This window comes from Littorina saxatilis, linkage group LG13 (assembly GCF_037325665.1).
Source record: "Littorina saxatilis isolate snail1 linkage group LG13, US_GU_Lsax_2.0, whole genome shotgun sequence".
In the NCBI taxonomy this organism is placed as follows: Eukaryota; Metazoa; Mollusca; class Gastropoda; order Littorinimorpha; family Littorinidae; genus Littorina; species Littorina saxatilis.
Window position 1 is genome coordinate 21,306,608 of NC_090257.1, and position 11,609 is coordinate 21,318,216.

The 11,609-nt window shown below is 42.8% G+C and overlaps 1 protein-coding gene across 1 annotated transcript in view; it reads right to left on the reverse strand.

The window, feature by feature from the left end:
- Window positions 1-11,609, reverse strand: part of LOC138946189 (cyclic nucleotide-gated channel beta-1-like) — a 108,280-nt gene that overhangs the window by 18,889 nt on the left and 77,782 nt on the right. The window contains exons 3-4 of the mRNA XM_070317702.1: window positions 6,104-6,196; window positions 5,511-5,723 (exon numbers count right to left, since the gene is read on the reverse strand). Of these exons, the coding sequence (XP_070173803.1) occupies window positions 5,511-5,723; window positions 6,104-6,196 (306 nt within the window). The remainder of the gene's footprint in view (window positions 1-5,510; window positions 5,724-6,103; window positions 6,197-11,609) is intronic.

Below are 11,609 nucleotides of genomic sequence, written 5' to 3' on the forward strand. Positions count from 1 at the left end.
CATAACACACATTTTGAGTGGAACGTATCGGAAAAGGGAGGGCCCGGAAGCCAGGTGATAACCAGGTCCTAAGGAGGATGTGGCAAGGATGAATCAAGGGGAGGGGGAGGTGTGGAGGGGGAGGGGGATCCTGAGTTCCGGAATCCCTTAGGCCAACAAAAATATAGTCTGTTTACGGTAACATAGGCCAAAAAAATAGGGTCGGTAGGTCGGGATTTTTAAAATATTTTTTTAATTTGTTCTCTCTTCAAAAAAACATATTTTTAAGTTATTTTGCCAAAAAACAAAGATTTTTTTTAATTTAAAACAAAAATTATCATTTTTTAAAACATTTTCCCCAAAGGCCAAAAAAAAAAATATAGGGTCGCGCGAAAAAATAGGGTCGGTCGGGATACCGTAAACAGACTTTTTTGTGTGTGTGCCTTACCCAGCAAATGTATACATTTTTGTGTGTGGTTATAATAATAATAATAATAATAATAATAATAATAATAATAATAATAATAATAATAATAATAATAATAATAATAATAATAATAATAATAATAAGGGTATTTATAGGGCGAAAATCCTAAAATAGTTCTAAGCGCCTTGCAATCTTAAATATAACCATCTTAATAACGGCAACAACACAGACAACAAAACAACATAAGCGCCTTTTATCAAGGAGATACACAAAAAATCCCCTTTCAAATTATTAATTTCCAGAGCGTGCTAAATTGTTCCTGCCTGGCTAGTCCCTGTACCCTACCTCAGCTAAGAAGTCTCTCCGTCTCATACTCTAGGTCTTTCCCTGAGTTGGGCTGGATTGGACACAGACTCAGGAAGCCTGGCAACACCCGCCAGGCTCTGATTCTGAACTTGCAGGTGGAAAATAAAGAGGGAACGTCACAGAAACCGCTGGAAACGAGACACTATAAAGTCTGATATATATTAATTGGGCGAAGTCGACCTGGCGAAGTCGAGTTCACTTCTTCTTCTTCTTCGTTCATGGGCTTAGACTCCCACGTTCACTCATGTTTCTAGCACCGGTGGATTTTTACGTGTATGACCGTTTTTACCCCGCCATTCAGGCAGCATACGCCGATTTCGGGGGAGGCATGCTGGGTATTTTCGTGTTTCTATAACCCACCGAACTCTGACATGGATTACAGGATCTTTTCCGTGCGCACTTGGTCTTGTGCTTGCGTGTACACACGAAGGGGGTTTAGTCACTAGCAGGTCTGCACAAAAGTTGACCTGGGAGATCGGAACAATCTCCACTCTTAACCCGTCGAGTTCAAGAATCTCGCTGCACGAAGCTTTGACGCAGATGACGAGGGTTTGTGCTTCCCTGGGGACGAGGGGCCTAAATAGACGTAGTAAGAAGTGTCGCATCGGACAATTCCGTGATGACGAGGGCTTGTTCACATTGGAGCACTTCTAATTTAGAGTGCAATGACAGATTCTTTTTGCCTAAGACACAAGTCTTTCTGGCTTTTGGGTTTTTGGCGCTTGTCGACGAACAGCAATCACATCTTTGACCTACTACCTAATACTACCTACTACCTAATAAAACTTTTTACATGTAAAATGTTAAATTTTAATGTCTAATGTAAAGCGCCAAGAGACTGCCATTTGGCGGTGAACAGCGCTATAACAGAATGTTTTATTGTTATTATTTCAACATTGTGCTCACAGCCTCTATAAACCTTAAAAGGACATCTCTTTTTTGGTGTAAAGTTTTGCCCTTTCGGGCAGCGAGAAATGCCAGCACTTTCCCAAAAAAGGCTGTGGACCTTACACCTTTCTGAAATTAGCCTCATGTTTACAACAACAGCTACAACGACTCACAAGAGCTTGCCATTCTCCACCCATCCCGCCATAATTATTGGATCAAGTCTTTCCCCTCCCCCTCTCCAATTTTGCCCGGCAGCAAAAGCAACAGGCCTGGTCGTACGCGCCATAACATCTTTAAGCCGCTCACATCCGGACATCAAAGCCTGCAAAGTGCCTCAGAAGCGTGGGTGATGGCAGGATAAAGCAGAGAAGACACTCAGTTTGCACGCTGAAATAGCAGCGATGATTTTTTTCCCCACCTCTCTTGTCAAACTTTGGTCATTGTCTGAGAGGATCATAGCCAAAAGGTCATTGCTTGAATAAGTCCCCTGACAAAACAACCCCATTTCCTGCTTTGTGGCGGCGGTTGTATCGTCCTTAGTGTTCCAGAAAGGAAACAAAGTTACTTGCATTGGTCTTGGATAGCCATAATTGTATGGGTTGAAGAGACGTGAAATAAACAAGATTGCTTGCTTGTTTGTTTGCTTAACGCCCAGCCGACCACGAAGGGCCATATCAGGGCGGTGCTGCTTTGACATATAACGTACGCCACACACAAGACAGAAGTCGCAGCACAGGCTTCATGTCTCACCCAGTCACATTATTCTGACACCGGACCAACCAGTCCTAGCACTAACCCCATAATGCCAGACGCCAGGCGGAGCAGCCACTAGATTGCCAATTTTAAAGTCTTAGGTATGACCCGGCCGGGTTCGAACCCACGACCTCCCGATCACGGGGTGGACGCCTTACCACTAGGCCACCGTGCCGGTAATAAACAAGATCCATCCAACCATCCCTAGATAGTGTTCAGGTATTGCAAGCGGTCCATCCCGTCCCTCCCACCTACGCAAACAAGTTGATTCCTAGTTTTGGTTTCTTCTACCTCTCCCTCACCCCTACACCTAACCATTCTAATGTGTTGATTGTTGATTGGTGGATTATAATTACCGCCGAACTGACCTCATTATGACGTCTAAAATGCAATAATTACCGTGAAGCAGTTTTGAAGACTTATATTTATAACATGCTATTACTTAATCAGTGCCTTTACAAACATTTTGTTACGTCTGGACGAGACAGCGCAGAGCAAAATAATTCGACTTCCATTTTACTTGTAGATTCTATAGTTCCTCCGCTGTTCATACTGCAATTTTGAGTTTCGTTGTGTTGCCCAAGCGAATGTAGGTCACTGTAGTTACCTGTCCTACTGTACCTGAGCAAAGCATGTTGTGGCTGTTGTAAACATTCTATTAAATCCAACAAGGACTCTATCGTGCCCAAACACAAGCACTCAGTTTGCCTCGAATGAATTGTCGTAAACTTGAATTGCAAAAAACAACGACAACAACAACAACAACAACACCAAACAAAACAAAGCAACAAACAAACAAACAAACAAACAAACAAACAAACAAAAACATTATGGCTACTGCCCACCTTTGAAAGAAAACAAACCCCACGAAAAAACAACAACAAAACCGAATCTACAATATACAACATCTCCACAATTTTCCATTCTTTCATTTCAGGAACAAAGCACCAACATAGACAGAACACAAACTTTCTTTTAGCAACGAGGGAAAACTTAACGTAGATAAAACAAAAAGATCAGACACTTTTCAGCGAACTTCCGGTACTGAAACTGAAGAGCCAATACCTGAAATAAGGTAATGGATTCAGGATTTCCCATTGCTTTGTGACCTAGTAAAAGCTCGGTTTATTGTCAATGACATGCGGACTTGGAAAGTTTGTATTGGTGCTGTAAACCCATCTAATTGCGGCACCCAGACGTACAATAACAGAAGCAAAGTTTGTAGCATTCCTTAACACTTTTTCCAAGTGGGAAGAACATTTAATGTTAAAAACAAAGCCACCTCAATATTCAGCAAAGAAATTGTTTTATTCACTCTCATAAAAGGGTGGGACATATATATATATATATACACTACGGGAAGACAATAACACGACAGTGAAGACAAACCTTTACGATGTCTGTATGCAAGGGAAAGTTTGCCTTCATATATATCAAGGGAGATGTTGATCTGATCATCCAGGACCCATTTTGTACGTCTGACATGAAAACGTATTCGTATGCATTTTATTGACTTTGGCAGCTTTTGTTCTGTTATTTGTTTTGGTTTTTGAATAATCTTTTTTTTATCTCTCAAAAGGAAATGCTATCTTCCTTTTGTTTTTGGTTTTATCTCTCTCGTTGTCTTCCTCCAATAAAAAAAATAACTTCCCTTCCTAACCCATATACGTATACTCTGCCCCCCGCCCACTTCCTAGCAATTTACTACTTTCGACAGAGGGATTTTTGTGTAGTTGGAATATAAGGACAAAGCATTTTGGGGGAAAATAATCGGTACTTTGGTATGTTCAATGTGAATTCTCGAAGTCTGGTTAGGTGCGTTGGAAATACCGATGTGAGTTTCTTTTTATATTAAGTCAAGTATTTTAATTTTAACTATTGCATTTACAAGTCGGTAAAAGCATCTACTCTCTTCCTTCCAGCCTCCGTCATTTTGCATCATTGCTTCTTCTTCTTCAGCGTTCGATGACGGTTAATTGTGTCTATATCCGTTGGCCCGTGATGTTCACAAAGTGGGCTGTCAGTTTGAGGTCCTTGATGCTGCCCCACAGCTTGGTGTCCATTAGCAACGGGGGCTGTGGCGGGGTGGTAAGACGTTGGCCTCTTAATCGGAAGGTCGAGGGTTCGAATCCCGGCCGCGGCCGCCTGGTGGGTTAAGTGTGGAGATTTTTCCGATCTCCCAAGTCAACTTATGTGCAGACCTACTAGTGGCTTATCCCCCTTCGTGTGCACACGCAAGCACAAGACCAAGTGCGCACGGAAAAGATCCTGTAATCCATGTCAGAGTTCGGTGGGTTATAGAAACACGAAAATACCCAGCATGCTTCATCCGAAAGCGGCGTATGGCTGCCTTAATGGCGGGGTAAAAACGGTCATACACGTAAAATTCCACTCGTGCAAAAACACGAGTGTACGTGAGAGTTTCAGCCCACGAACGCAGAAGAAGAAGAAGAAGGTGTCCATTAGCATCTTAACGTTTCTTAAAGCTGATCTAGTTCTAGGTATACACAATTCAGGTAAATTCCAGCAAAGAGCAGGGGTAAGATTTAGCCAGAGCTTTCATTTCCGTCGATATTGTGCCACTGTTTAACTAGCTACTATAATTAGTATGATAGCAATGTTGTTTCCTCTTTGTTCCCTCTTTCCGTTTTTATGACTGTCTAATTCCCATTGATGACCCGAAAATGCGAAATGCTGATTGTTTCTGTTCAAGGATCGAACATGGGAGATAATTCGCCGCGAATTCGTTGCAAGTCCGCCGATATCAAGATTAGTCTCCCTTGGATCGTGAATACCTGATTCGAAACTGCCATTTTTAACAGTTCCATCATATATATCACACACACACAAACACTCACACACACACAAACACTCACACACACACAAACACACACACATACACATAATATATACACACACACACTCACACACAAACAAACACATACGCACGCACGCACTAACGTTAGCACGCACTAACATTAGCACGCACACACACACACAACCAGCCCCCCCCTCCACCACGCACACACACATAAACCTAATGTCACTCCTTCCTCACCCCCCCCCCCCCCCGAAACACCACCCTCACCACACCCACCTTTCTCTAAAGGCTGCTTCTTGTACTTGGCGAGACGCTTGACCGCAATGGCTTCTAGCTTGACCCTGGCCGCAGGGTACTCTTTGAGCACGTCCCACAGGTCCTTCTTGGACAGGCAGAACAGGTCCGAGTACCCCACTGACCGCACACTGGCCGTTCGCCGGTTGCCCGCCGTCCCCATGTTCAAAATGCTGATCTCACCGAAATAACTGCCTGCAAACGTGCAGTAACAACTGTATTCGAGGTATCTATTGTTGAAACAGACAGAAATAGCACTAAAACACACACAAACATTCACAAGCACGCACGCACACACGCACGCACGCACGCACGCAAGGACACACACACACACAAACACAAAAACGATCGCACGTACACACACATTTACGTACGCACGCACGCACGCACGCACACGCACACATACACGTACACACACACACACACACACACACACACACACACACACACATATATTAGAATCGAAAAAATTCTTGTTCTTTTTCCTCATTTTTGCCCCTTCTTCATGTTGAGGCCTCTAACTACATTTTCATGTTCGTTTAATATCTGCTAATTTTATTTGCAATGACTCTTACCTGGTTTTAAAGTGGCCAGAACAGTCTTGCCGTTGTCAGCTACCACATGAAGTCTGCCCCTGTTGACAATGTACATCTCTTTGCCCACCTCCCCTGCAACAAGAAAGAACGGGTCCATTAATCAAAATGTCAACAACAACAAAATACGTCAAAGTCAAAAACAGTAGGTACCACAGGTTAACACATAGGAACAAACTAAAAACAACAACAACAACAACAACAACAACAACAACAACAACAACAACAACAACAACAACACCATCACCATCATGACCTAGCTGAAGGCCTCACGCTTTGTTTGGGGACCTTGAACTTCCGGTTAGAAAACTCGTGGAAACTTTACTTTACACCATAGATTTCTTTGACAGACTGATCAGCACACACCTGAGCGCAGTAACCCAGCTGTAGAGAGAGAGAGAGAGAGAGAGAGAGAGAGAGAGAGAGAGACAGAGAGAGACAGAGAGAGAGACAGAGAGAGAGAGAGAGACAGAGAGAGACAGAGAGAGACAGAGAGAGACAGAGAGAGACACAGACACAGACAGAGACACAGAGGCACAAAGACAGAGACACAGAGACAGACAGACAGACAGACAGACAGACAGACAGACTTATGTGTCATGAAGATTTGTTAAGTAGTTTCTGGGAATCGCTCAACCAACAAACACACACAAAATTAATGTGCAAACAAATGAATAAAAAACAACAACAAAGAAACAAACATATATACAACTCTGACAAAGAGGTGCTTGACGGAAGATCGAGGATAAAAAAGAAAGAATGATAAAAAGCCAGACAGTGAGAAAGAAAGAAATATACGAAACGCTATACTTGTCTTTTGTTGAATACAAATTACCGAAAACGACACACAAACTAGGCCTTCTCAAGCACACAGTCACCATGTTATGTGCGTTGCGTATTCAGTTACAACATCTATCCATGTCATTTCCATTTTCTTGGTCTAAGTGCCTTTTCTGAAGCGTGCAGTTGCACTTAACATCACAGTTGGCCTTTTTTGTACAAAACAACAGAGAGGGAGAGAGAGAGAGAGAGAGAGAGAGAGAGAGAGAGAGAGAGAGAGAGAGAGAGAGAGAGAGAGAGAGAGAGCGAGAGAGAGAGCGAGCGAGAGAGAGAGCGAGACAGACAGACAGACAGACAAAGAGGAGAGAGAGAGAGAGAGAGAGAGAGAGAGAGAGAGAGAGAGAGAGAGAGAGAGAGAGAGAGAGAGAGACACACACACACACTCACACACACAGGCAGACACACAGACAGACACGCACACAGACAGAGACCGATAGACAAACAGACACAGACAGAAACAGAGACAGAGACTGACTGACAGACAGACAGACAAAAACACAGACAAACTGAGAGATTGACAGACAGACAGACAGACGTATCAAGCCAGACAGAGACAGACAAATCCGCAAGTCAACGACAGGAAGGTATAGCAAGTACATGTACAGGTTTTATTCCACCACCAAGCAGCTAACGAACCCGGCAAGCGAGGCAAATCCCACCGGGCTTTATCTTGTCGGGGAGAATGGTCTCCCTTGGATAATTAGCCAGCCGGGATGACGTATGCAGAGTATTTCTGCATGCAAATGAGGGCCGGTCTCAGCGCCACCAAGGGACGAGGAGGAGGTAATATCATAGCATCTTGTGGGCAAGGCAAGGCCGTGCATGGCATAGCCAATAATGGCCGACTCGCGTGAGAGAGAGGGGTGGACACAACAAAAACTAGGGGAGAGGTCTAGAGATTGCAATTATGACAGGCTGTTTCTTCCGTCTTCCACCTCCTCCCCCCCTCTTTCTGTTTGCGTCATATTGAGCGCTATAAATATTCAACACACCCTTTGTTTTCATAGCCCTCGTGTCCCAGATCCACGACATTGTTAACCGTCTCCATGGTTCCACCGGTTTAACAAAATCTGTTATACAGAACCAGTAGAACCTCCTTTTTAAGACCTCAAAAAATCTGAGAAAATCAGGTCTTAAAAAGGAGGAAGTCTTAACATTGGGGTACATTTACAGAGTTTATGAACAGAATGTACGAGAAAACCGGGTTTAAAAGGAGGGTTCCACTCTATATGTAATACCATGGTTAACAGTATCCGCAACCCAACCTCAGACGCTCTTTCCTCTCCTTAGTTTTTCTTTTGACGTCACTTTTGCTCGTCCCAGCAACAATTATTCAAAAATCCCGTTTTCGTAGTTCGAATACATTGTCAACCGTCTGCACAATTTAACCAGTTCAGCAGAAACTTCCATGCTCGCTTCTGAATTTGTGACGCAACAGCTAGCAGTCTGTACGGTGCAATCATCTTAGCATAAAAACTCTTACGCTTTTTACTTTGCAATGCGACTGCTGACAATCTACAAGATCGAAGTCGCTCAGAAAAAAATGTCATGCTCGCTCCTGAATCTGTATGGCGAGAACGAAACATTTCATGCGGTCCATAATGCAACAGACAGGAGATCGTAATAGTCATGCTCGCTCCTGAATCTGTATGGCGAGAACGAAACATTTCATGCGGTCCAAGAGACAGGAGATCGTAATAGTCATGCTCGCTCCTGAATCTGTATTGCGAGTACTAACCAGCACATGCGGTCCATTTCTTTCTTTATTTGGTGTTTAACGTCGTTTTCAACCATTCAAGGTTATATCGCGACGGGGAAAGGGGGGAGATGGGAAAGGGGAAAGGGGGGAGATGGGATAGAGCCACTTGTTAATTGTTTCTTGTTCACAAAAGCACTAATCAAAAAATTGCTCCAGGGGCTTGCAACATAGTACAATATATGACCTTACTGGGAGAATGCAAGTTTCCAGTACAAAGGACTTAACATTTCTTACATACTGCTTGACTAAAATCTTTACAAACATTGACTATATTCTATACAAGAAACACTTAACAAGGGTAAAAGGAGAAACAGAACCGTTAGTCGCCTCTTACGACATGCTGGGTAGCATCGGGTAAATTCTTTCTCGTCCCAACCAATATGGGACTCCCCCTAACCCGCGGGGGGTACATGCGGTCCAACAGACAGGAGATCGTAATTAGTCATGCTCGTCTCTGAATCTGTACTTGGACTGCGCTGCCACAGCTATAATGGGCAGAATATACCTGCGCAGTTTCAGCGGCACAGACGACGCACTGCATATTATTCATGCGGCGATAGGGATTACGACGAGTACTTGGCCTGTTTTCCTTTCATGCAACGTGTAGCGCAGCGGGCTGGGATAATCTGCAGTGTGTCGTCGGTCCTGCTGAAGTTACATATGTGGGCGGAGCGGCCGAACCGACTCAGGAAAAAACATGTTGTATGCTAGATTCTGAATCTGCACTACGGCCTCTATCTGTCTGTGCAATGCAACACACACAGGGGACAAAACCCAGTCATGCTCGCGTCTTACTATTGGAAGAAAAAAACACTTAAACTTAAAAAGTTGTTTGCTACTAAGAAAAAGAAATTGCTAAAGAATATTTTGGTCTTTATTAATAGAATTTGTAACAGTTTTTCATAATTTTTTAATTTTTTTAATTTACTATATTAGCATATATCATGATTGTATTGATACCCAATATTGACGGACTGTGTGATGATATCTTCTGCTATGGTCTGTTGAGACAGTGATATCAAAATCGAGACCGGAGGTCGAGATTTTGATATCACTGTCGAAACAGACCAATAGCAGAAGATATCATCACACAGTCAGTCAATGTTAGATATATTGCTAATTCTTTGGACATTTTGTATTTACTGTAAAGAAATTACAAAAGTATTTGTCTCAGTTTTGGCTGTTCCATATCCCTCCCTCTGATTATTATTTCTTTTTGTTCACTCTTTTCTTGTACTTTTCAGTATTTCAAAATGTCTTTTCTTTCAAAAAGTCTTTAGTCACTTGCTCAACTAAATTCTAGGATCATTACATTTTCATATATATTTGTTTGTTTTTAAATTTAGGTGTTTTTGTTTTTGAAGTGGGGAAGCAATAAAGAGGTCGTCGATATCAAAACTGATATCGACGGAAATGTCGTCGATATCACTTTTGCACTGAGCTCAGTTTTGCCCAATTGACCAATGGAAATCCACGTAACATATGAAATAGCAATATTTGTATTTATTGTTCAAAAGGCCCCCATGGGTTATGGACTAATAAAACTTGAACTTGACAGGTAATAAACTCTGTAAAAAGAGTATTATACCCATTTTTGTTCCCCAACTAAAGCATTCATTCCCGTGTCATTTTATTGAAACTTTCTGTGCAATTAAAGGTCCTCCAGTTGGCTATCTGGCACACTTTTCGGATACAAGATTTCTTTTACAGGGGACACGTGACCGCTGCCCAAATAAGGGTACCCCCAAAACAGACCCGAAAAAAAAGGTTAGGTACCAATCAAAAATCGACGAAAATTCAGAATAGGCACAACTTGACAAGTTTTACATACGAGAAAAAAGCCAAATCAAATATCTATGAAGAACAGTGTGATTTGTTTCGCTATCTTGCGTATTTCTTGCGTACGAAAATGGGAGCAATATTTTGTTGCCGAGTTTGTGAATGTTAGCCCAACCGGATTAAGAAAAAATTGCTCGCTTTGAACCTGTAATTTGACAGGTCGAGGGGTAAAATTGCTCACGTTTCTTCATTAGCCGAGTTCACGGCATTAACGATCCAACAGGTTTCGAAAGCATGGCAAAATTAAGGTGGATTTCCAGAGCAGATGATACCCTTGGAGTCAGTGACTGTCGTTATTTAGCGGGCTGCAGTCAGTGACAGAGAGCTCCGAATTGGTCCAATTTGTAAGTCTGGACTTCAGTACAGTAACTATGGGATCAATGGTAAAGGGGGACAGAGAGAGAGAGAGAGAGAGAGAGAGAGAGAGAGAGAGAGAGAGAGAGAGAGAGAGAGAGAGAGAGAGAGAGAGACAGAGAGAGACAGAGAGAGAGAGAGACAGACATACCCTGACAGAAAGAGAGAGAGAGAGAGAGAGAGAGAGAGAGAGAGAGAGAGAGAGAGAGAGAGAGAGAGAGAGAGAGAGAGAGAGAGACAGAGACAGACAGAGAGAGACAGAAACAGACACAGAGAGAGACAGAGACAGACAGAGAAAGAGAGAGACAGAGACAGACAGAGAGAGACAGACAGAGAGACAGAGAGAGAGAGAAACAGACAGAGAGAGAGAGAGACAGACAGACAGACAGACAGAGAGAGAGAGAGACAGACAGACAGAGAGAAAGAGAGAGAGACAGAGAGAGAGAGAGAGAGAGAGAGAGAGAGAGAGAGAGAGAGAGAGAGAGAGAGAGAGAGAGAGAGAGAGAGAGAGAGAGAGAGAGAGAGAGAGAGAGAGAGAGAGAGATTGGATTGGATTGTTTACTCATTTAGGCCATAGCCCCTTATGAGGGGGGTGAACATATATACAATGACATAATGACATTTGCACACAAATCAAATGAAATAAATCATACACGAACTAAGACATTACATTTCAAATAAAATATATCGTAGGCT